The following is a 25,945-nucleotide window of genomic DNA, read 5'->3' as shown; positions in this document are numbered from 1 at the left end:
CTATTCTAAAAAAAACCTCCGCGTGACTTCAACAGTATCAGTGATCTCAGCACTAGCGATGCTAGTAACGCATGTAAAGCTGCATCCTGGAGACACCAGTGTCTTTATACTGATCCAATCAAGCAGGCACAGATATGACTGTAAAATGCAGGTGGGGAGAGCAAAGAAGCAGATAAAGCATCAGATAAACTCATTAAGCTTAAAAATGCCATCCTAAGGAAAGCAGGGCTTTCAGTGCTGTCCAAGAAGGCGTGGAGGGGTAAGAGAGTCCCTTTGTTCTGATCCTCACTGGGTTCTGGAAAGAGTTGCCTGCAAAATACCTATAGTATTTCCTCATGAAAATAAGTTGCAGGGTGCTAAACTTGGGTAACAGCTGTTCTCGTACCAAGGCTCATTTCAATGCCAACGTTTTGCATATGTTCAGGTAGTGGGAACTTCTTGTTTTCAGCAGAGCTCCGATCTCTTTAATGGAATGAGGTTACGCTGAGGGGAAGAGAGAGGTGGGGGCCATACTTGTTTCCAAGTTCCAGTTTCCATGTTGGACTAAAGCATATTTGCAAGGGAAGGTAAACAGTGTGCATGCAAAAGGGGAAGAAATCAAATCCAGATATGCTCATACCTTTCCACTAAAAAAAAAATGTGTGAAGGCGTAATTTACCTCTGGCAGATGAGGGGAAAAACAGACGCTGCTGTGAAAGACCGGACCTGCGATTGCATCTGTCGGGAGCATCTTCCTGCCTGAGGCAGTAGCTAATACCAGAGGCTTCAGAGGACACCTTCAGAAAACTTCCACGCACGAGGGGACACGATGGTCTCGCAGCTAATTTTGCGTAACTGCAGACAGATGTTTGTCCGGGCTTTTGTTCCTTCTTCTCCCTTCAAGAGCGTGACTGTAACCAAACACAGCATCATCCGAGGGCATTATGCAAGACGGAGTCCCGCACTGCCCACCCCCGCCGGGCGGGCAGGTAGGGAGCCTCCTGTAAGTCTGCACCCTGGCTCTTCCCCTTCCCCGTCGTCTCCTCGCCTGCCACACCACCTTCGCCGAGCCTGGAGCACCGGCGACCGCCGTAGGGGGCAGCGGCAGCGGCACCCGGCCGGCCCGCCCGCCCTGCTGCCGGCCCGCCCGGGCGGGCGCCGGGCACGTGGCCGGCGGGGCGCCCTCCTCCCGCCCCGAGCCCCCATAAAGGCGGCGCGGCCGGCGGGGCAGGGCAGGGCGCGGGGCTCGCTGGCGGGACGGGCCTGCGCGGCCCAGGCCGCTCGGGTCGCGGCGCCGGCTCCCCCCGCCTCCCCGCCCCGTCCGCCGCCGCCGCCGCGGGCTGCCGGAGCCCCGCGCCGCCCTGCCCTGCCCTGCCCTGCCCTGCCCTGCCCGGGCAGCGGCCGAGCCCCGCGGGCCCATGGAGATCTCCCTCAAGTACCTGCCCGGCGGCCGGGCCGTCGCCAGCGGGTAAGCGGGGTGGGGCGGGACGCGGCGCTGCCCGCTCGGGTCACGCCGCCCGGCGCGGCGGGGACAGGCGGCCAGGACGGGGGGGATAAGGGCGCTCCTCCGGCAGCGGCTGCGGGAGGGAGCGAAGGGGCGCGGGCCGGGACCCAGCCCCAGCCCGGGGCACGGCGGCCGTGTGGGGCGGCGATAGCGGGCTTGCCCCCTGCGCCAGCTACGGGGGGAGGGCGGGCTGCAGGGCAGGGAACGGAGGGAGGGGAGGGGAGGGGAGCGCTGCTGCTGCCGCCGCCGCCGCCCTCCGGCACCGGAGCAGCGGGCGGGCGGGCGGGCGGAGGTGCTGCTCCAAACGGGTGTTCTAAACCCGCTGCGCAAGGTAGGTGCCCTCCGCCTTTCCTCTGGCGGTGTGCTTTGTCCTGCTGTCCCGCAGCTGCAGGGCTTCCCCGCGTGTCACGTCGGCGGTGTGCCGCGGTCACGAAGAGGAGTTGCGGAGCGTTCTGCCTGTGCCCCGTGCTCTGGCTGCTTTTGGAAGCGTTGCTCGGCGGTTGGTAACGATGGCAGCTCTGGGAAAGGAGGGTTTTTCTCAGTTTCTTGGAGCTCCCTTTCTCGGGAAGTGCCGGGCGATGCCCTCCTCTGGGCGAGCTGTGAACTTAGTAACTGAGATCATGAAGGCGAAGCAGGGGCTGCCCAGTCTGATACCTAGAACCCAACTCGGTGATTCCCCCCCCCCGCCCCCCCTTTCTTTCTTCTCTGCGACCCCCTTCCCCCATCAATCTCGTTGATTCGGGATGTAGAGCTCAAGTAGATAAATGTTCCGGATACGGATCTCTGATGGACAGTGTTAGTGGTGCTCCTGTAGTGAATTACTCATTTAAAAAAAAAAAAAAAAAGTGAATCTGTGCTCTGTAGCTTTTTAGCTACTTGATTTAGTGGTGCTTTTTCTGCTAGGTGGAGAGCTACATATTAAATGCTTATTTCATAGGTAGGTAGCTGTAAATGGTAGTCGTTACTGTTGAAATATCTATCTTAAATAGAACACTGAGCTTTAAAGTGTCTTACTACAAAACACTATCCAAACAACAGATTGTCCTACCAGGTATAGCGTTGTGATGGTGCCTATCCTAATGCAGCTTTTAGAATTGAATCAATAACAATTATTATTTGTGACACACAACACTTAATGACACTTAGATATGCATTTAAACATGCATAGTAGAGTTAGTCTTTATTCACAAAACTTGCTTGTGTCAGTGCTGTACAAAACATACCATGGAAACCTGTTGAGCCGTGTTAGTTACACCACTGTGTCTGAATTGAATTGTTCTGTTACTCTGTCTGGAGCTAGGTGCTTTGTTTGGATTTTTTTAGATTATTTGGCTAATAAAATTTGGTTGAATTAGATGGTTTGTTTTAAAGGTGGTAAGTCACTATTAATCACTTTTAAACTTTTTTTAAATGCTCTGGTTGAAGGTTCTAGTTTGCAGATTTAATGCAGTTTATTTGGATGTTATTTTGAATCTGTTCTAGAAACGAATAGAATAGAAAACAATTGCTGTATTTCACCTATTGCCAAATGAATTAATTCTTGAACATTACACCAGAGAACACCTCTTCTTTATTGGAAGACAAAGCCCAACAGGGATACAGGCTTGAATCTCATCTCTTCCTCTTAAGCTGAAAATGTATGTTGCTTTCCTCAGCTGAATTTCCTGCTCACAATTTCTACGGCTAATTAATAAAGGAAGCTAAAGGCATCAGTGAAAATAATCCCTAGCCAGTGGATTTAAGTGAGGGTTGTGTAAAAGTGGAAGTATTGTTATTGCTCAACATGAAGTTTTTATAATAGCTGTAGGGTCTTGAAAGACAACTTTGGAAAAAACACCATGTCTTCCTTGGTATGTATTTGAATATCAAAGGAAACGGCGTTTCTTACAAGGTTTGCCGTTTGCTTTTGAAGATCTGTCACTTCAGATATGCTTTTACTGGAAGCTTAGGGGAGGATTTTGCTGAAGTTTTGGAGTGGTTTGCGTGTCATGCCTTCATGCTTTGAGTCTTGACCAGCTCCAGCTTAAACCTGCTCTGTTTCCTCTTTCTTTCCCACCTACTCCTGTGACTTTTACTCTGTGTTTGGTCTTGTTCATTGTGTTCTCACACAAATGCTGATGCCCCTTCAAGATAAAGTGGTACAGGAGTAGTGATGTCTTTGGGGGTCAGTGCAAGATTGAAGTACATTTGTACCTGTTTCCTTAGACAATACTCACAGCTATAATTATCATATGCTTTTCTGTCAGATGTGTTTAAATTTTTCAAAGTTTTTGTATCGTAAACATTATTAAAACTGGTCCGGTGTGTTTTTATTACAAATTTAAATAGGGATGTACTGCATAGTTTCTTTTTCTTGAAAACCTTGTGTTTTTCCTGTCTCAAAACCACGATCAGCCTCCTACCATCTTCGTGAATGATTGATTTAAGGCTGTGTAATAAAGATAACCTTTGACCTTCTGATGTAAAAAAAGATTTTTTTTTTTTCTTCACTTCCTCTCAGGAGGAAACACCGCAGTGCCAACTTCGCTGTGTTTTTTAACTCCCATTTCTTTTCTTACGAGATAGCTGGTGCTAGCAAATCAAATGTGCTTTATGGTCTACATTTTGGGCTTAAATACCTGTGCACTTCAGACAGGTGAGGACAAAAGAAGTAAGAATGTATCTGAAAACTAGGAAATTATGCTTTTGGTTTTGACCTTGAGAGAAAATTCAATTATATTATCCAATTATAAAATTTGGAACATGGGGAGTAATTTTTGGGATGGTAAATGGGACTGATAATCAGCTTATGTAGCCAGTTTCAGATATGATTGCTCTACCTTAACACATGCTCAGAGTAAAAAAAAAAAAAAAAATCATAAGTTTGGTTCTGATCTTTGTGTGAAGTAGGGAAGTTCTGACAGTTACGGTACTGGAAAACAGGGCTAGAAAGATTAGGAGAAAGGGAAGGTTTTCAATGTGCTGCTCAGTTGAGAGGGAGAAACTTAGAGCGGTTTAAGACACTGACAACAACAGTCCTCTGTGCTTGTTCCTCTGAATTTTACATGCCTGGATATTTAAATAAATAAATGCCTATGAGTTCAGCCCTTAAAGCTGCATGTTTATAACAGAAGTGTGCTGTGAAGCCTGCTCTGGTTGTTTAGTCTTTAAGACACCTTTTTCTGGTGGTAGAATGTGTTTTTTTTCAGAGAAATGTGTTACAAGTCACCTCTTTTTATTTCAATTATTTAGTTTTAAGAAAGGGATAAATGTAGACTTGCTCTTACTATTACAGATCCTCTTATTTAATCCTGTTCTCTGATAAATAGTTGCGTAAATGTTGGGTTTTGATGATCTAATGTGATTAAATTACTTTTAATGATGTGATCATAGGGAAATATTTCTTGCATTTTGCTGTAAAAAAAAACAAAACAAAAAACAAACAGGAAACTCTTACAGACCTATTATGTCACGTGGTGATCTGAGGTGAAACTGCAATATGAGGAAATTGGCTGCCGAAGTATTCTGTTGGTTTCTAATTAACGTATTATTTCTGGCAGAAATGTGATGGCTCAGTCAGATTTAGATCTAAAAGAGGCGGTTCTGAAAGAAGATTTGAAGTTTTACTTCATGAACCCATGTGAAAAATACAGAGCAAGACGTCAAATACCATGGAAACTGGCTTTGCAGATTTTGAAGATACTTATGGTTACTACGCAGGTAATCCTTCCGCTGTCTTTACTCTTGGAAAGTGTACCGATGATGTGCAGGAGAAGCAGGTCTGTGGTTCTGGGCCTTTGCCATCCCTGGATATTTGTTACTGACTTGAACTTCCTGATTCAGTCCAGAAAGAAAAAAATACCGTGAAAGGTGTGTCGAGGGGGAAGAATAACGTAAACTAAATTACAAAAGCCTTCTGGAGATTTTGGGGCAGTATTTGACCAGGTATTTTGCTGTTTTTAAGATAACACTTTAAAGCAAATTACTCTTCCTGTGAAATCCAACACTGTCTTCAGGCTTGCTGCCACAGTACCGCTCTGTGTCCTGCTTCCTGTTGTGTTCGTAGATCATAGTTTCACTGGGCTGTTTCAAAAGTGGTATTTCTTGAAATCTAGTCAGTAACTTGAAATGTACGCGTTCAGTGTGAAAATGCTGCAGTCTCAGGCGGTGATGGGAACGACTGGGTTACAGGACTCGGGCGCGCCCCTTGCTTCTGTCATCGCACGGTGCATGTCAAACAGTTGGGCACCTAGATAGGTAGAGCCAGAGAGGGGGGGGTGGTTTTTAAACTGCACTGGTATCACCCTGCAGTTGGTTAATTTACAGACTACTAAGAAATGGTGGCTGGAGGTCGAGGGAAGCAAGACGGGACACATGTAAAAGTGGAAGTGATTTTTCTGGACCTTTGAAATGCAGGACTCTGACATCTGACACTGCAAGTACAGCTACATTTACAACTCCTAAAAACATGCCGAGTTGCAGCATTCCAGGTCTGTGTTTGACTTGCCCGCTGGAACGAAGCGTGACCCCTGCTTACGTGCCCCCGTGTTCTATTGACCGCTCTTGCCTCTCATCTCCCCGCTGGGAAGCCGCGGCAGGCTCTCCGGCCCCGCTTGGCAGAGGGTCTGGCTGCCGCCACCGCTGCCGCCGTGCTGCGCTGGGGTCCTGGCAGCGCCCTGCCCGCAGCGGGGCGCGGGGGTCGGTCTGTCGAGGCAAGACGAGCTACAATAAGCTATCTACGCTAGCGCTGGCACGGTTGCGACCCGTAGTGACAGAGCTGCTGAGAACAGGGAGCGTATTGGGGGGGTGGGGGGAGGGCTGGCAGTGCAAGCACGGTGTAAGTGAAGAGGAAGGGGTGTCCCACCTTTCTTTACTGACAGCTGCACCTCAGATGTGGGTTATTGCTCTCTCTTTGGAGGCAGGGCAGTAACCTTTGTGTGCGAGTACTGAGACAAAATACAACTTCATATGGCTCTGAAAAGGTTCGGTACTTCCAACCCAGCCTAACCTACTGACAGATTTCTTGGGGGAATCACTGAACATGTCATTTTTCCATCTGCTGTCCCAGTCTTCTGCTATCCTTTGTGAGCAGAAGGGGTGCTCTGCTGCTTGGCTTTCAAAGGCCACAAGATTTTCTGGGCTGCTGCTTAAGATATTTTTTTGCCAGCCCTGGGTCTTGCTCAGATGCCAGGCAGGTAGTCAACAAGAAAAGGAAAACAGTATCTGAAGGAAAACGTGTTGCTGCTCTGCAGGGAGGTCTCAAATGTGAGCTAATATTAAATGGATGGACAGGTTCAACAAGCATGTCTGTATTTCAGAGTGAGGGCAAGACCCTTGAAGGAAAACCTAGGAATAAGTTAAGCAGCTTTCTAGTTGCTTCTGCCTGATGCCAGCCTGTTAGTCATGACATTTGTGGCTTCTTCGGTGTGGTACAGCGGCTGTGGTATCTCTGCCTGACTGAGAAGCAGAAGAGGCTTCAGTCCCAGTGTGGGGAGTAAGTTTTACTCCAACTCTGTGCTGAAATCCCCTACAAAGTCCCCCAAGGAAACTCTGCTAAATATGTTTTATTCCTCTGTATTGCAGCTGGAAGATCCCTGACTTTTTTTTTTTTTTTTTTGAGGTACTAGTTAGTGTGCTGCAGATTTATTTGTGGCATTCAGTTAGTGATTTTTTTGCAGTCAACTGAAGATATAAATAGTTACTTTAAAACTCAGCTAAAAGTATGAAGATTCAGTTCTTAATCTGAAGACTGTACATACCTGGCAGAGCTGACATCCCCTTTTCTTTGTCCTGGCTGTGACTTTGCTGTACAACCAAAGAGCCTTGCACTAAATAGTCCTGCTGCATGTATTCTTTTAGCCTGGCCCAGATCTAGGCAATTACTTTCTAGGACAAAAGAAGAGGTATTCCAGTGAAGGGGGGAAAAATAGGTGTGCTTTCCAGTTTCTATTGTTTTGAATGAAGGAATTTGGATGTTAGTGGAGCCTACCTGTTTGCTTTGGGGGATTTCTAAGTTCACACTTCTTTTGCTTGCAGTTTCTGACTCTTGCTTCTTCTGTACTTCTGCCAGTTTCTTGTGGGGCTTGGAAACTCCACGCAGTAATGAGACAGTTTCACATTTGCTGTTAGTTAGAGGTTTAAACCTAGGATGAAGGGTTAGCTATTTAGGGCTTGGGATATCCTCCCGCTGCTAAGCCTGTGAAGAAACTCTTGTTGCTTGATTTTTTTTATTTTTTTTTTTTTAATTTTTTTTTTTTTTTTCAGCTTCTAGGCTCCATTTATGTTTTTCTTGGTGGGAATGGGAGCATCCATATCATAGGGCAACACAAATACTGAGTAGTAACTCTACTGTCTGCTGCTTCTTAACATAGACTCCTTAACCAGTACCTGGGTCAGGCAGGGGATGCTTTTTGTTGCTGGGGGGGTCCCCAGTAGGTTTGCTCTAATCCTGTGCCGTGCCAGAGGTAGGAAGAAGGTGTAGGAATTCATCCCACAGCAAAGCAGGACATTTCTGGGGTAGCAGGCTATGCTGTTAGGTTAGCTTTCTGTCATTTGCATCCTCAACAAAAGTTTTGGCAAATTCTAGTTAGAGTTGTTGGTTCAGTGTGTGTGAAAGATGGCAGTTATCAGCTGTCTGTTTAGTTGCTGCACTGTAAGTTTTGGAATCAGTAGGAGACTTAAGATTTCTCTTACCCTGCATGTGGTAACCTTGAATTTAGTGGTTTTATGGCATTAGTTAACAGATTCCTTGCTCCTATTGTAGAAGGGTTACAGCCACAGGCACCTTTCTGTTCTGTATTTATTATAATTCAAAGCTGTTTCCAAAATGTTGCTGCTTGACCACTGTTCAAAATTAAAATTTGTTTTTGTTTTTGTTTTTTTCTTGTCAGCTTATTTTTTTTGGTTTGAGTAACCAGTTGGTGGTCTCATTCAAAGAGGAAAACACTATTGCTTTTAAACACCTATTCCTGAAAGGCTATTCTGGAGTTGATGAAGATGACTACAGCTGCAGTATATATACACAACAGGATGCTTATGATAGCATTTTTTATGTTATTAATCAGGTAAGTGTGTGCGCTTATAATGAACTGTGTTAAAGCTGAAGCTATAGCTATAAACTTCTGCTAAAGTTCTGGTTTTCTGTCTCCATTCTTGGATTTCAGTTTTGATATTTGAGCAAATCAGTGTAGGTGGGGTGTCCTGAAGTTCGTATGTAGATGTCTGCGTTTTTGTCTTGGAGATGAATCTAAACCAAAATTTTATTTGGGTATTGTGTAGTACTGAAATCCAGAACGTTTGAAAATCAGTCATCTTGCGTAAACTGGAACCTTTGTTTAGGTCTTACTTTGAAGAGCTATGGGCCTGAATATACCTATGCATGGTATTCAAAAAATTTGTGCTTACAGCTATACTGAATCGCAGCTTTGTAGTGAGTGCCAGAGGCCTCAAAACGGGGAATACGGTACTTCCAGGAATGTAGCGGCACTCGCCCTGGTTAGGGATGGTATTTTAAAGAACAGTCCCTTTACAATTGTGGGAGGAAGGTGAATAAATCTAGGAAGAAAATTCAGTAAATATTTTTGTATTAATATTAAATACATTCAGAAGTCTTGAGGTGAAGGAGTGTGTGTGTGGAAAATGAAACTGTTCTTGTGTTTGGGGATGATGATAAGCCCAGAAACATTTCGTACTGGATGAATGGAAAGTGGCTTTAAACCACCTTTCATTTTTCCTAAGCTTGGGACATCAGCTCTGAAGCTTAGCTTAAAGCAGTTCTGCTGCTGTCAGTTACGCCCAGCAGGCACCTGGGAGTCGCAGTGGTGTGAAGGCTATATCTCCTTAAACACACACTCACGTGGGGGCTTGCTGCTCCTCTGCCATCTCCCCTAAGCTACAGCAGAGCTGTCAACAGATCAAATATGCGGCCTCTGCTGTGCTGGACAAGGCCAAGACTCTCGCTCTGGGTATGTTTAATGAGTGTTGACACTTTCTCAGTCTTCCTTTGAACTCAATATTGCCAGTATTTCTGCTATAAACTGCCTTTTTTTTTTTCTTCCTTGCTTGCTTTGTCTCACTTTCCTTCTTTTGTAGGCACTAAGGCTGAGGTGAAGTCCAGATAGAAGACAGTAGAGAAATAATAGCTTTATATCCTCAAGGATGAGCCAATGTGTGATGCAGGCATCAGAAAAAGGTCTCTTCATAAAATGTCTATGTTGTGTAAATGTAGACATATCCTTTAAGGAGATCTTAATCTGGGTTCTTTAGTGTCATATGGAGTTGCTGAGGCTTTTTATCACATGTAAGACTTCAAAAAGTGCCTCCAGGTGAACATTATGACTGGTGTTGCTTTTTTTGGTTTCTTTTGGTTGGTTGGTTTTTTTAAAGGATGCCTTCTAGGAAGAGCCAAGCCAGGTGACTCCTAAGCTAAAAGCAAGGCTTTTCTTATTTCGAGATGGGCAGCTAGAAGCCATAGGTTTTGGTGTTTTGTTCAGAGTTTTAATCTAAAATGTGTGGATGGGGTGGGGAGGGAGGTGTTGCAGGGGTGGGGCAAGCAGAAGGATATAATATTACAGAAGATGGTAGTAGTGCACAGTAAAACTGGAGTTGTAAAAACTGAATTTTAGGCTTTGTGTAAGGTACCACTGGGATATTTTCACACTTTGAAAAAGAACCAAAACAAACCAACAACAAAAATACCAAAACCACACTTTTTCCCCTTGGAAGAGTACACAGCTCTTCCTTACTCCTCTCCTGGGTCCAGTGTGGAAGTTTCTATTACGAAGAAGCAGTGCAGAGTTGTTAACGCTTGGAGCCTGCCCTGTGGCAGAGTCTCTAGGACCAGGATGTTCTGCTGGCTGCTCTGTCTGAGGCTGCTTAGAAATGTGTAAACATGAATTTTGCTTTTACTGTTTCATAGCGTTGATTGAAAGTGGTACGGGAGTAACCCAGAGCCACATGTTATGCTGTCAGGAGGGCAGAGCCTGAAAGCACACGTGGACAGAGCAACGGCTGTTAGATGCAGTGATCTGGAGATGTCCTTGGAGGGATGTGGGGTTGTGACTAACTACTGTTTCCACTCACTTGACCTGCCTTAGTCAGACTTGGCTTCCTTAGTTTAATCTGAGTTAAGATAATGTTCTGACAGGGTATGGAGGCTGTGCTTTTCTCCCGGGCTGTCTAAACTTGTTGCAAGCTCAGCTGTGAGGACTCGAAGCGGCACTGCGAGGCAGAGCTTTGGATGGAAATGTGGTAGTTCCTCTCAGAGTTCCTTTTGGACATGGAGCGTGTGGTTGTTAACAACTGCTGGGATTTTTGTACCCCACAAGATGGACTAGTGGCCATAATGCCCATGGGAAGGAGGAAATAGGGCGACACGGAATGATGCATAATAACAAAATCCATGTTTAAGGGGAAAAGGTTCTAATCTGTATCAAAGCCAGCTGAACAGTTTTTTTAAAGGAATGGGAAGTCTTGTCTGACTTCCCACGTTTATTTACTTCAGGCCTCCTGCGAAGCTAAAAGCTTCCTTCAGAGCAGACCAGTGCTGTATGCTGCCCCGAGCTCTTCTGCTAGGTGAGGTAATGATAAAAACTAATGAATTGCTAGATATTTATGCTTTCTTCCTCAAAGAGTTGTGGGTCTGTCTGGCTTCTCTTGGACAATGCTAGCTGGTGCTAAGCTGAGCTGGCAGGCAGCTGTCTTCATGGTTAGTCGTTGATCTCCTCGGCTGTTGAGGAGCGAAGAACCACAGGGGTTTGCGTGGCTTGTGCAGGACTGGAAGGTGTGACTCGAGGAATCGGAGGATATATCTTGCTTCCAGCAGACACTGAGGATTTGTGGAAGACAAGTCAGGAGAGGACTGGCCTTGAATGGAGTTCTTTGGTGGTGCTCAGGGCTGATCCATGCGTGGACAATGCTTGGCTTGGCATAGCTTTATTTGCTACTACTTCTAGTCCTTGCTTTCAAGCCTGTCTTACATATGGAGAGTGCTGTATTTAGAGTAAGTGGAAAAAGAAAGTACTTTCCTCCGCAGGCCTGTTTTCAGTTGCTTCTGTGTTGGTGTAAAGCAGGCAGGTTAAATTACTTTTGGAGACTGCCCAAACTCTGTGTATGTTCCTTGGTTGCTGGTTATTTAGCGAACTTGTGGCTTCCCTTTTCTGTAGTCGCACAGGGAGCAGCTTTGGTTTTGCTCTTGGGGTGGATTTGATGAGAACTGCGACTTGGATTGTACGTAAAGCAATCAAGTTTCAAGTGGTGTGAAAACTAACACCTTCATGAGATGAATATGTAAGATATCCCTGGAGTGTGTGTGATTAGTAGCAATACTGCATTAAAGTAACTGCCAGGCATCTAATTAAAAGCTGTCTGCTGGCTTGCCGTCTGGCATACGGGTAGTCATTTGCAGGCAGCCCAGTAGGTACGGGGCCCTCGGTCACTGTGTCACCAGGATGCCAGTCGCTACTAATTAGTGGCCAGCAGCCCTCAGCTTCCCATGAGATACCTACTCTCAATTTACAGATTTTGTGAAAGTAGAGATTTTTGTTTGTGTTTTTTTTTTTAATGTAAAAAGACATTGATACACATAACTTTGAGACTGCAAGTTACTATCTAATGCAAAAAAGACAACTATCTCTAACTTCTGCTTCTGTTTTGTTTTTAAACTAGTACAGGCAATTAAAGAACATATCCCTGGGGACACTTGGTTATGAACATGAAGGATCAGGTTTAAAAATCTGTAAACAACAGTACAAGAAAGGCACAATGCTTACTTCCAATGATACACTGAACATAGATGTTTCAACTGAAACAGGTATGGTACTGTTGTACTAAAAATGTCTTGTTGTGGAGTACTTACATTCTGATGCTAAATCAGTAAAGCTTAAAACCAATAGCTTTTTGCATGGCAATCACAGGAACATTACCATGCCTTTTGCCTATTTCCCTCTTGGTTTTTAGTACCTACCTAGAAATGACAGCTTTGTAGACTCTAGGAAGCTCTTTTCAACTGCTGTCATTAGTGGGTTGTGTGAGTTGTGCAGGTCTTTGTAGTTGTTGGGTTTTGGGTTTTTTTGGGAGGAGGGTGGGGGAGAGGCTTGTTTTTGGTTTTTTTCCCCTCTCCCTCCCCTCCACGCAGAAGGTTCAAGTACAGACTTCTGGATGCTGGTCAGTCTGTACCTTCAGTGGGTGGGTGTCCTTACTGCCTCTCAGAGCTGAGTCCTGGCTGCTAGCTGCTCAAGAGTTGGGACACAGACCTGCTTCTGATCCCACTAGCTGGGCCTCTGAATGCATAGGTTTGTTCAAAATTAACGTTTTGCCTGATTAGGACTGGCCATTCAACCTGATTTATCTCAGTTTTATGCTGCTTTCTATGTGAAGCTTTTAAGATAACAGCTTTTCCTCTTCTTTTTCCAGAATGTATCTTTTTAAAGCCACAGGAGCTAGCTGGTAAGAATGCTGAACTGAAGCTGAACTCCTCTTTTTTCAGTCTTGAATTTTACAGGTAAAGTGGTGGTGGGGAATTTTTTTGTTGTTGTTTTTACTTCAACTTGTTCTTTCATGTGAATATGGCAAATTCTGACTTGTGCAGTTTGTGTATGTGTGTATTTTTTTTATGTGTATCTAAAGATACTTATACACTTTTTAAAATATCCAGGCTTATACAGGTTGAAATCTCCTTCAAGCTGAAAGGCATTGCTCTACAGACAATCCATGCCCGTGAATTGCCTGACTGCTATGCATTTCAAAATACTGTAAGTGAATATGGGGTTTAGCACTGCCAACACTGTATATATAACAAGAGCTTAAGCTATGGGGTAGGCATCATCCTCATACCTAGATTGCAAGGGAGAAGCAGTTGAGCATGTCCTAGCCCTTACTCCCCCTTCCCAAAGGCTGCTGAAATGGTGTTGCCGTGGGACAATGTTGTTTTGTAACATATTCCAGCTGGTAACTTCATAACCTAAGAAGGAGATAAGTAATTGTTATTCTTGTAAAGGTTAAACTTGAAGTTTGGCTTCTTGGAATACTGCTTTTTATGCAATACATGACATGCTCTCAAATTCTGTTTACACCACCATTTATGGTGACAGCTTGCTTAAAGCTTACCTGACCAGCAAATATTAATGCATACTATGTCAAAGCACTTAGCAGGATTTGTTTTCTGGAATGAAATTTTGCTAGTCTTGTTTCTGATATACTTCTGTGTTTCCAGATAACTTTCAATAATAAAGCCCACAGTGGAAAAATCAAAATCTATTTTGATAGTGACACTGATATTCAAGAATGCAAAGACTGGCACATATTTAGCTCTGGTAAGTATGGTGCATGCGTGTTTGCATGATAGCAGTGTTACGCATCTCCCATCACTTCCCCTGCTCTGTGACACTGTCCAGCAAAACATTCCCCATCCTGTTCAACCCCCTCCTGCCCTTAAAACAAGACAAAAAAAGCCACAAACCCTTGCCTAATGCAACTTATGTCTTTGTAATTAAGAGCTGGGAAATAATTCCTTCCTGTGAGGGTGTTCAGGTGAGATGACATGGGCATCTCTCTATAACTGTGTGTTCAGCAGCAAGATCGATCTGGAAGGAGGATGAATGTTTCTTCTATAGATTTTAATTGTTCTGCTGCTCTGAGATTACTCAAATAATTTAATCTGCTAACAATGGTGAATTCCGAACTCAAACCTCCTACAGCTTTCAAATTTTCTTTTCTGTAATTGAAGCATACTATTTCTGAAAGTAGAGATTTTGGGTTTTTTGCCACTGCTGTTAGATTTAATGATGTGCATGAGCAAAGGGTGGCATCTGCCTTGTATTCCTAGCGTTAAGGCTTGGTCTGACAGCTAAGGAATGTGCACTAAAGGCCCCTTCAGAGGAACAGTAGCTGTGACTGAGCACTGTGCAACTGCTTCTCCCATATGTTGACTTGCTGTAAAGGACTATAGTGGAGTAATAGTTCTCAGTGTGCTATATAGGATCTCAATTAACAAGTATGTCAGATGCCTCCTTTTTGCCTAAGCAAAGCCAGCTTTTCTCTGGTAATACTATGTGGTACTGATATTAAAGTGGCTTCTTATAGTACATTCTGAATAACCACAAAGTGCTTTGGCTTGCATCTATATGCAATAATTTTGTGTGGCTGTCTTTCAACTAGCTGTTCTTGAGTAGTTTATTTTGCATGTAATAACCAGCTGAGGGAGCATTCATAATTCTGTAATGAAGGTGAGCTGAAGTGCTATTGCAACAATTAAAAATTGGTGTTTGCCTGTATTTCATATAGTTAAAATCTATGTTGTGAAAAAGATAGAGACAATTGATATGAGTAAGCAAAGGAAAACACCTGATCTGGGTTCACATGATGGCTTCTGAACCTGTGGATGAAAAGAATATAGTACAGGAAGTCAAACAAGTTTCTGATTGCAAGTCAGAGAATGAGAAATAAGGTAGGATTTTCTGTTTGGTTTTTAGTTTAATGGTGTTGATACAGGCCAAAGTTTGCATTTCTTGTACCCCATGTAGTTGTAACAGTGTTGGAGCACAGATGGACAGGTAAGCTTAGCGGAAAAAGGGGAAGGCTGTATTAATATACCCATTTTTTTGTTTTATTTTGAACAACTTGAATGTGATTTTCATTCTTGTAGCCAAATCTTCATAGCTGTCTTGATGTAATTCTGTGGTCAGTTGTGCTCAAGATGTGCTTGCAGGAAGAATATTTCTTACAACCCATCTATTTATGGGGTGAGAGTGTTTAAATGCAAAATACGTGACATTTTGTAACAATTTGTGCTCAAAGAGAAGGGAAAAGACTAACTCTACTTCCTTTCTTTGACTCTTCACAGTTCTCCAGAAAAACACTCAGTATATTCTAGTCTTTGATGGATTTGTCATTTTAAGTTGCTTTGCTTCTCTCATCCTCTGCACACGATCCATTGTTCTTGCCTTAAGACTACAAAAGGTAAGTACAGTGCTCATAATCACAATGCTTATTTTGTCTCTGTCTTGTTTGCTGCTAGTCTTGTGAAGTGATATGTTTTGAAACATCGAGTAGTAAATCTGCTGCAGGACGTTGCTCTCTTACTGTTATCTCTGTCTCTAGAAAGGATGTGTAGATGTCTGTGGTGAACAGTTGCTAACCGAATGGGTTTTACTTCTGTTTGTATAGCACTGTAATACGAAGTATTTAGTTGTATTTCTCAAGGGCAAAAGAAGGAGACTTTTTTTTTTGTCCGGGACTTAATTTTGTCCAGGGTTTTATGCAAAAAAAGACTTCTGAGTCTTTGTGCTGCTAACAGCTAACACATCTTGCTTCAGAACGTTAATTCTTCCTTCCCTGGCTTCAGAGTAGAATTCCCATAGAGGCCTTGTCATAAATTAATGCTTTAACAAACGCCCCTCAAAGCCAGCTCTAACTGGAGAAAATATGAAGCATAGCATATAGTGTAACTCTGGCTAGGGATTTTGGTCTTTCTGGGGCTGGAACCACCCTTTTTCAGTTCTTCTTTCCTCCTCCCTCCACAATCCCTGATCACTATTTGCTGTCACCTTCTTCCCTGCTCACTCTCCTTTGCAGACTGAGACTAGCCCTGTCCAACTTCATCTCAAGCTGCTTGCAGAGCTTCATGTAAGCAGACTCAGCTCTTCTGGTCCAAATACTGGTGCAGAAACACAAGCTGGGCCCTGAGATGTGCCAGCTTATAACCATTAATTGATACAAACTTTGCAAGCCTGTGGCTTATCAGAGTTGGAAAAAGAGTTCAGGATAGGTAGGATATGAAAGCACAGGTGCTTGTTTATCTTGTTCAATATATCCTTTTTGTAGCTTGTAAACAAGACAAGGGTGAAGAGGATGCAGTTCAGCACAGGCATTGTCAAACTGCTGTCAGGAATAGGGACGTTGGCATTTATTCATGAGCAAAAAGAGCAATTGAAAGCAGATAGGCAGTGTTGGGCGTTGGGAAGTGATATTGCCAGCTCTGTTGGAAATGAGAGCTCTTGCCCTATTGTTGTATTTGAGTTATTAATTCTTTTTTTCACTCTGTTAGTTGGACAGCCTTGCTCTGTTGGAGGTAGATAGAAACTTTTGTGAAGGGGGCTAAAAAGGAGATAACAAGCCATGGTTAGGCTAGTGGGTCTTGGTTATAAAGTCAGCTGTTCTGTGGAAAGTTGGTTTTCACTGGCCTAAACCAATCTTAATTTTTTTTTCCTATTTATTTCTGTTACTATTGAAAAGGAGTTTTAAGCTATTCTTCCAGCAAATACTATAGGAAAAGGGAGTATGTGAAACCTGAGCATTGCTGCACTACTGGGGCATCTGTACATATTTTTCATCTAAGGTGACCTGTAACTAAACATCTAAATGCTTGTCAATAGAGATTTGTGAACTTCTTCTTGGAGAAATATAAGCGTCATGTCTGTCACGCTGATCGCCTGGAGTTCATAAATGGATGGTATGTCCTGGTAATTATCAGTGATGTGATGACAATCATTGGGTCAATCCTAAAAATGGAAATAAAAGCCAAGGTGAGAGTTTAATACTTCAGATTTAAAATACTAGTCTTGTTACAACGATTTGTAATGTGTTTTAACTTGGGGACAAATGAAAGTGAGCTATCATAGTCACTAGTCATCTTGTTTACTTTTCTAGTTCTTATTTCTTCATTTCCTAGTGCTAGTTTGACTAATAACTGGTTTCACTCCCTTTTCCCCAAAGTCTTTCAGTAAGACCACGTAAGCTATTTAAACATCTTATTTCCACAGTGCTAAGACCCCTAAGCCCTGCTATAGGACCTGTAGGTAGGCAGTTCCTAACAGGAAAAAAAACCAACCAAAACCAAAAAACTTGTGGTGTTATTTCTATAAGAAGTAGTAGTACGTATTGTACAGGGAAACCAAGAGTCATCCCCTTGGATAAAACAGGGGTCTTTATGGCTTGTGGGACGGGAAACATGACTGTTACAGCTTGCTTTCCTGGCCTGTCCAAACTACAGGCACAGTGTCACCTGCTAGTCCTTGACCTCCTCGTCTGAGTGTGCTGAAATCAATGTGTTCTGTCCAGCTGGCAGCTCTCCAGGGGGATTTTTTGGTTTGTTTGGTTTTTCTTCAACAGAGCCGTATGTCAACCATTCATGTGTTCACAAAACTTTTGTGTTCTGGGAAAAACAGGGTGCTGTTCCTGCTTCATGTGTACTAAGGCTTAAAGGGCAGATGCCCAGAGTGGCCTTCAGAGGAAGCACTTGAGAACCTCTAGCTGGATGGCAAGGTGGGGGGATGAGGATAGGAAATCTTGAGGTAGATGGATATCTCGTGCTTATTGCAACCGGTTCTAGCCTGCTAAAGTAAAACGCAAGTAGAGTTCGTTATAAACTTCACTGGTACTAAAAATGATGTTCAGGCTCCGAACAGCTGGCAACCTTTTCAGAGATGTAAATGCATGCAGCATGGAAAGGGCTGTAGTCCTGAGGCTCACTTTTTGTTCAAATCATGGCTCATGTTTTTCTAAATAGCAAATGAGAGCTTGTTTGCTTAACAATAGCATATATTAACCTTTTTTTAAATAAAAATCTGGAGGTATTCAATCTAATTTCAAAACTGTGTTGTAACCAAAGTAAGGGCTTTAGTTCTTCCAGACTTCATACAAAACTTCAAGAGTATCAGTGCAGATGTGCTTTTGTTTGCAGCACTATTGCATTTGAGTGATCTCAGTAAATAACTGCAGTTCACTTTGGGCTGATTTTTGTGATGTAGCAACATCCTTTCAATATTGGACTGCCCTGCTTTGTTTGTTTGAACTGCTGGAACTTAAACAGCTGTCCAGCTGACATACCTACTGCTTTGTAACTTGACCACCTGCTCTGTTTGGATTCCTCAGAACCTCACAAGTTACGATGTCTGCAGCATTTTACTTGGAACATCAACTTTGTTTGTCTGGGTTGGAGTCATCAGATACCTGGGATATTTTCAAACCTACAATGTAAGGCAGGAATCAAATATTTAAATATATATATGTATATGGAGATACATTTAGGTCTCTCTAACGTGTGGCTTTTTCCCCCTTCTCCTTTCTTCTACCTTGACTTGTAGGTGCTCATTTTAACTATGCAGGCATCATTGCCCAAAGTGCTAAGGTTTTGTTGTTGTGCTGGGATGATTTATCTTGGTTATACTTTCTGTGGTTGGATTGTCCTGGGACCTTATCATGAAAAGGTATGTCAGAAGTCTAATGATATGTGAATATGTGCGTGTGTGTGTATATAGCTCCTAGTTATAACGACAGAAATGGGTCTTAAATTCATGTTTCTGTTTAAAAGCTGTAACATGAAGAACATGGGAATGTTTCTCCTTCCACGTGTACCTCCTGCCACCTGCTTCTTTTAAAAAAATAACTGTATTCTTGCTTTCACTGTGTGCTTGAACTCAATGTAATCTCCAACACAAGGCTATGTTTGTGATGAGTGGATGGTTTATACAGGCAATGTCTGGCTGGAGACCAGAGGTGCATTGGTCTATATCTCTTTCGCCCTCTTCTGGCAATTCCAGTTCAGTTGGGTTGAAGAGGCACTAAGTAGTTCACCGTTACCATTTCTGGGAATCTCCTTGGCTCTGACTTTGTTTTTCCAAATCTTTCCTGTGCCATGTAACTTCAGCTCCTAAATCTTGACTCATAAAGGGGTGGATGAATGCTTGTCTTGTTTACTTTGCTTCCTGGGTGGGGGTATGTTGTGGGGGTTTTTTGTTTGTTTTTAGTTTTGGGGAGATGTTTTTTTTTTTTTAAGGTTGATATCAAAGTGTGTGCCTGGTATGTTATCTTGTCTGAAACCTTGGTACAGGAGTAAGGCTTTGTATATTCCAAAACACAAGCAAAAACAACTGTAAAGCTTGTTTGTTTGTTTTTTTTTTCTTGGTGGATGCTGTATGTGACAGTTTGAAAAAAAGGCAGATTCCTGTTGTGATAAATTCTAGATGTCCATTAATGAGTAACAAATGTATGATTTATCATTCCTGATATCTCGTTACACACGGTATTTATTGTAACAGCAACACATGCTGCAGTGCTTGCTTCAGCTTCTTGTGCCCCCAGAGCTCCAATTCCTTTAACATGATGTAGTTTTCTCCTTTGAGAAATGTAGATATTCAGCCTGCACATGTTTTAAGTTGGTGACAATACATTTCTCTGTGGGATGCTGGATGCTGTGGGATCCTCTGCCCTACCAGAGGCTCAGCATAAATACTGTTGTAACTTCCCCACAGCAAGTACATTAATTATCTGAGCAAAAGGAAGTGTAGTCAATAAAATGCTTATCTATGAAAACGTTTCCTCTTGCTAAATATCACAGATCGATGTCAAGGAAAGAACTGTAGCTGTGTGGGGGTGCCCTGTTTCTGACAGTTCCCCAGTAACCCGGCGGAAGGCAGTGTGGCACTGCGCAGCGCAGGCAGAGCCCAGGGCTCCGGTGGTGCGTGTAGAAATGGGAAAAGCCTTCCCTGCTGTGCAGGTACACGGGAGAGCCTGGCTTTAAAAATAAAAAAAAACCCCAAACAATAAAAAAGTCAGTCGTAGGTAAAACCAGACCTGCTGTTCCTGTGCAACAGTGTGTTCTCCTTACAAGCATATGCCTCTTGACATCTTGTTTTCAATATAGGACTGCAATTCAAGTGAGTGTGGTCATGTCACTTCATTGATAATAGCTACGTTAAAACATTGTGCATTAATTCATATTGTCCAATAAAGTATAGTTAACAAATCCAGTTATTTGGAGCGGCAGAGCAAAAGAGGGAAGTGTGTTTACCTGGTGGCCCAGTGGAATTTAGCCTCAGGGTATGTTCCAGCCTGGGGAAATGGAGTTGGGAATTCAAGAGAATGTCCTTGAAATGAAACTGTGATTTTGTCCAGGGTGTGCTTCAGTAGCTTCACAATACAGCTATGGCTTGCACCTACAGCTCAGAGGGCTTTCTGAATGACAGATGATGTTATCTCAAGACAAATCTAATTTAGACCATTTGGGCTCTGAAGGCTATATGCTATCTCTAACTCCTTAATACAATATTGATTAATTACCCATATTCCAGCAGTGCTGCACAGCTGGGAAACCAGAGGATGTGGATTCTGTTCCCAGCATACCACCACTGATTTACTGTATAGATTCTGTGAAATAACTTTATCTGTGCTTTGACGAATGGAATGGTATTTTCCTGCAGGTCTAAAATTGCTTAAAATTCAGTAACTTAAACTTTCTGTGGTGGTCAGTTATTGACTCTCTTGCCTGTTGAGCATCACAAATTTATTTCTTGATAATAAATCTTATTTCTGATGTCAATATATAATGCTTAGCCAAGATTATATTTCTACATGGTTCTGTTACTGACATATATGTTTTGGCCTGAATATACAGGAAAGAAAGCGTGGTAGCATTTGTTTGACTGTGTTGGCTTTTTTCTTCTGCTGTGAGTAAAAGTCTAAAAAAAAAAAATTAAAAAATAAAAAAATTTTGTTTCTGTAATACTTTTCACTTTCCCTTTAATCTGGATGATTGATCTTCACATTCTAGAAATAATTTGTACTCCTTATTTTCTAGTTTGAAGATCTGAACACGGTGGCTGAGTGTCTATTTTCTTTGGTCAACGGTGATGATATGTTTGCAACATTTGCTCAAATCCAGCAGAAGAGCACGCTGGTGTGGGTGTTCAGTCGGTTATATCTGTACTCCTTCATTAGTCTGTTTATATACATGATCCTCAGCCTTTTTATTGCACTCATTACCGACTCCTATGACACCATAAAGGTAAAACACTTGTTTTCTGTTACACTTTCTGATCGGTTTTGTATTCGTTCTTGTTAATCACTTAACACCTTACTATCTAGCATTAGTCACGATGACTGGTGAGACTATTAAAATCTTTTAGCCTAGTCTGTTGTGAAATTGGGAGGATGACTGGGCAGTCATCCAAATGACTAAGGAATAATTGGTTTGGAAAATCATCCTTAGTGTGTGTGTCCCTGTTTTGTATCTTCTGCTGCTTCACCTGGCTTCAAAAAGGTAACAGCTAATGGAAACATAAGTGGAAAGAATTATTTTTTAAGTATAATTACACAGAGCCCAGTAAGTCTTGTTTGGAGTGAATGTTTTCTCTCGTGGCACCAGAAGCTGAGGTCAGGAGGGGTTTGCTGACATCTTGGACAATATCCCCTGGCAGGCAGGAGTGTGGCAAGGCCCAAGCAGATAGCAAGCCTGGACACCTAAATGAGTTTAGAGCTTAATGTGCTGCTCGGAAATTTGTGGTTAAAAGGAAATGTCTTCTGAAGGACCCACTACTTCTCGCTCAAGTTAAAATTGCACCATCCATTTCCAGTATAATCTGGCTGAAAGTGAAACGAAGTTTTTGGTAATTACCTTTTGTTCTTGTCCTCTAGTGCTATCTCCCCTTTGTGCTCCAATGCGAAGGCAATGTGGATCATGCTCTTTAGCTCTCGTCCCTTTCTTGTCGTAGTGTCAGATAAACAGGCCAGCAGAATAAGGCTAGTCTGACATGAATCACAGCTTCCAGACGAAGCAAGAGCTCCACTTTCTAAGCATCTGAAAATACAACTTAACTGTCCGTGCTTCTTGAATTTATTGGGTTGTCTGACCTGCGAAACAGTGTTTTACTGTTACTCTTCCTTCTGAGCACTTCATGTGGATCAATGGGGAGCTGTTTCAGAGTCCTGAACTGGTGTTGTGCAGAGCATTTCTTCAGCATGGCAATGCTGAATATCCATGTTGGGGCCTTCCAAATCCAGCATTGGGGTTCCTGGGGAAAACTAGCTTAAGGCACTTGCAGTGAGCACAGCAGCTGATGTGAATAAGGGAGAATCAATGTCAGTATGACTTGAGATCACTTGCTTGGTCTTATGGACAGCAAACAAAATGTAAGAGAATCTGAACAATATGAATTTTGTGTCGCTTACATTGCTTTGTTCCATTAACTACATGTGTGGTGGTTCTAGGATGGCATTCCTTTTTTGTTTTTTTCCTTCCTACAGCAATATGGAACAAATGAACCAAATACTCTGGTTTTGGCTATCACACTCTAGAAGAAATTTTAGAACACTTCAGGCCCAGTAATTTCTCACATGTTTTAAATAAAATGCTTTCTCTTTCAGAAATACCAACAAAGTGGGTTTCCAGTAACAGATCTACATGAATTTCTAAAAGACCATGGCAGTGTTCGTTACGGAAAAGAACAGACTTCCATGCCATTCATCTGCTGCTGTAGGAGGTTAGTAGGGTGTTTTTAATGAGTGTTTTTCTCAGAAGTACAGCAGTTAGCTTCTCATTGCAAGGTGCTGTTTGACAAATGCTGGAGCATCAAGAATTCAGCCTGTGGAGTATTTGGACACTCTTGTTCCTCTTGTGCTTTACTTGGTGTTAGATCTTTAGAATGCTGATGCTGCAGGGATGGCAAATCTGAGCTTAAATCCACAGTTGAAGTGTTTCACTCATGCGAAAACTACCATGCAGAAACATGGAAGTTGATGGGAGGGCTGCAGAGTATAACATGGAGCTGCCAAGAAGTCAGGCGCAAACTAAGTCTTTCCTTCTTAGGGTTTTGCAAGTCTTCTGTTTCTAAAAAGCTTTTCCACTAGGCTGGGAGTAGTAGCAGAAAGCAAAAGGATTCAGCCAGGGACCAGTACTTAATCCCAAAGCTATGATGTGTCTGAGGCAAACTGGTTTGATACCATCTGTCAGAATATTGGAAACATGCTTGTAAATGTCTGGTTGCTGCCAAACTCAAGCCTTTGGAAGTCTTAGCAGCGGTCCTTTTCAAGCTGGTGGTGGTGAGAGATGAACATCTCACCTGGTGCTTGCTGGTCTGGAAGTCAATTCTTTGAACTCTCTTTCCAAGGAAATGTAACACACCTCTGAATCCCTGACTGAGAGAGGAGGGATCTTGTCACTGTCCCTAGGCAGTCTGGAAGAATTCATGCTTGTGCACAGAATGGTTGTGGGCACCATGCAAAGATGCCAGGCTATGGGAGAAGGAATAGAGCTGAATGTGAACACTTAGTCCCAACTAGTATAACAAATCCTATTTTATCAGTAGGATACTTGTCTACTTATATACTGAGGTTTTTGTGAAATGCAACTTTATACTTTTGAGGTACTCTGGCAGAAGGAAACCTCATAGCCAAAAAGGAGCATGTGAGGTGATGATGGGCAAGTATCCCAGCAGCTGCTGTGAACACTTGAAAGCCAGCTAGTTAATAAGAACTCTCGTCAAGTACAGCTTCACGTTTCACATCCAAGTCATTGCGCAGGATAAGAGATTTTTGTCTGCTTGAGCATAGTAAATATGCTTTACTATAATATGCTGCAGACTATTGAATGCACAAGCCAGGTAGCTGGAGTGAAAATCTAGATCTTTTGCTACTATAGCACTTTCTGCTTGATTGTCCTGGTGCAGGTTTTGGAGCTGTAGGCTGAAATGGGAGAGCACAGAACAGAAGGATCAAAACTCAGTTGGTTTTGTATGGATAGATGCTTCCTATTGCATCTCTTGCTGAATGAACAATTGTGGATTTTTTCTTTTGCAGACAACAGAGTGATGACAACTTGATACTTATTAATTGATGATTACAGCTAAAATTCACCACTAATCTATACAAAGAAAGCATAGCTGTATGGAGAAGAAGAATTCTCCAAATTGCAGTGAAACTCACTATCTGGACCTGCCTCATTGTGAACAGACTAATCTTACCTTATTAAGGTGTTGGGGGAAGAAGCGCTGCTAGTGTGATATCAGCTGGCTGACCAGGAGGAGAGCCCAGAAGCTGTGTCTGGAGGAGACCTGTGAAAAACCCTGTATTCTTGCCCCAAGTTCTGTCACATTAAAAAAGGCTGATCCTTGAGTGTTGTCCATGGGAGGTCTGTTTGCTAATCACCTCTAGGAGGAAGGAAAGTGACGCTGAATCAACTGTTGTTAATAAGAAAAAGAATTATATGAAAATAACTTTCAAAAAATAATTCCATGTTAAAAAGGATTAAATAAAAGGTAGTCAAGAAGGGAAGAATTTTTCACTTAAAGTGATGCATTCAGCCTGTAATATCTACTTGGCACAACTCATTTCCTTGAAATAAATTTATTTCAAACTACAAAGCTGCATAAAAGTGCAAAATAATTGCTCTTCTCCCTTTTGTATATTATTTTTAACACAAACCATCTATAGATCATAGTCTTTTCTTTAACAGCTCACTAAAAAGCAGTTTGTTACCTTTTTTTGGCTGTGAGTTTTTATATTATACCCACAATACTTGATGTGCACTGACTGTGTTGCCATAACTTGGAGGACAAATTCAGGCAAGAAACAATGCCATGGAGTTGACTTGCCTAATTACTTCTATTTCAAGCACATGTTAATTGGAAGAAAATGTGTAACAACTGAGTCTGGCAGTGCTCAGGTGATTTTCTAGGTGGTTTTGGGATGGTCATCTGTAAAGGACTGTATTTTTCCCGTTAATCTTTATAAACTTTTTTCAATGAGAACAGAGCACTTTCTGTAGCTCTAAAGCACTTCCAGTATAGTACTGCATAGGTGTTACCAGGTGCTTCTGAAAACTTTCAGTGGTGTTGACTGCCCCTGGAGCGGGTGGACTATTTTATTAGATGCTCCACTTTGTCTGAATGGGGCTGTCTGCTCCCTAAAAAAACTGTCTGTAGCAGATGGTGTTCATTTCAGTCAGAGTGTGTTGGCTAGGACTTGGTCTTGATATGTGTTCTTAACTACTGATGGTGGACTTCACAAGTTCTGGCTTGTTAATGTTTCAAATGGCAAAGGCAATTTGAAATGCTGCCCTTATGTATGAGTAAGGTGAGCGGCAGCTTTCCTGTTTTGTGTGGTTGGGGGTTTTTTTTGTAGGTTTTTATTATTTTTTTTTTTTGGTTGGTCGTTTAGGTTTTTTTTTTTTCCCCTTCCCTCCGTTCTGAGAAACTGAAGAGTAGGAAAAATCAGTACTGGATTCACACCTTTTTTGGTAGGTTGAGAAACACTTTTTTAACAGGTCTGTCTTCATTCTCTGCCCCTCCTCTGGGATCTTCTTTAAAGAAGAGAGGTTAGTAACTGCAGCTTCTCCAGCAGCATTTCTGGCCATCAGGTAAGAGCAGTGGTGACTGAAGTCTGGAAAGATGTGCTGGTGTTCAAATCTTTCCTGCCTAGTATTTGCCTTCCTGACAATGAGTACTTTTTTTGTTGGAAATTTAATGCCATTTTGTCTTGGTTAGGCTGCAGCTAGATGTCTAGAAGAGATGGCTGTCATGTCAGTATTTCCGTGCATCCAGGCTCTGCAAATTTTAATGCTTCTCTTGCTGAAACGTCTTTGGGACAGAGAATCTTCTCCTCATCCCAGTCTGAGCAATGCCTTGCTGTGGCCTCAGCTGTCACTATGCTTGTGGATAAAAATAAATTGCTACCAATAACCAAGTTTTCACACCGTTAGCAAAGATTTTTCTC

General features: G+C 42.7%; 1 protein-coding gene across 2 annotated transcripts; it reads left to right on the top strand.

Moving 5' to 3' along the window:
- Window positions 1–1,363: 1,363 nt before the first annotated feature.
- Window positions 1,364–24,346, top strand: MCOLN2 (mucolipin TRP cation channel 2). 2 transcript variants are annotated; one of them, XM_049808828.1, is made up of 14 exons: window positions 1,364–1,447; window positions 5,023–5,182; window positions 8,353–8,526; window positions 12,128–12,272; window positions 12,875–12,962; window positions 13,116–13,212; window positions 13,674–13,773; window positions 15,303–15,418; window positions 16,834–16,983; window positions 18,332–18,433; window positions 18,544–18,666; window positions 21,036–21,242; window positions 22,601–22,716; window positions 24,032–24,346. In XM_049808828.1, exons 1-14 carry the CDS (start codon window positions 1,398–1,400, stop codon window positions 24,066–24,068), a joined length of 1,665 nt encoding a protein of 554 aa, XP_049664785.1. In that variant the 5' UTR covers window positions 1,364–1,397; the 3' UTR covers window positions 24,069–24,346. The 2 variants fall into 2 exon arrangements, with proteins under 2 accessions (XP_049664785.1, XP_049664786.1); XM_049808829.1 differs by lacking the exon at window positions 1,364–1,447 and adding an exon at window positions 1,741–1,814.
- The last annotated feature ends 1,599 nt before the right edge of the window (window positions 24,347–25,945 follow it).

Source organism: Accipiter gentilis, chromosome 8 (genome assembly GCF_929443795.1).
Source record: "Accipiter gentilis chromosome 8, bAccGen1.1, whole genome shotgun sequence".
In the NCBI taxonomy this organism is placed as follows: Eukaryota; Metazoa; Chordata; class Aves; order Accipitriformes; family Accipitridae; genus Astur; species Astur gentilis.
The sequence above is the reverse complement of the archived record's forward strand: the minus strand, read 5'-3'. Positions and strand labels throughout refer to the sequence as shown.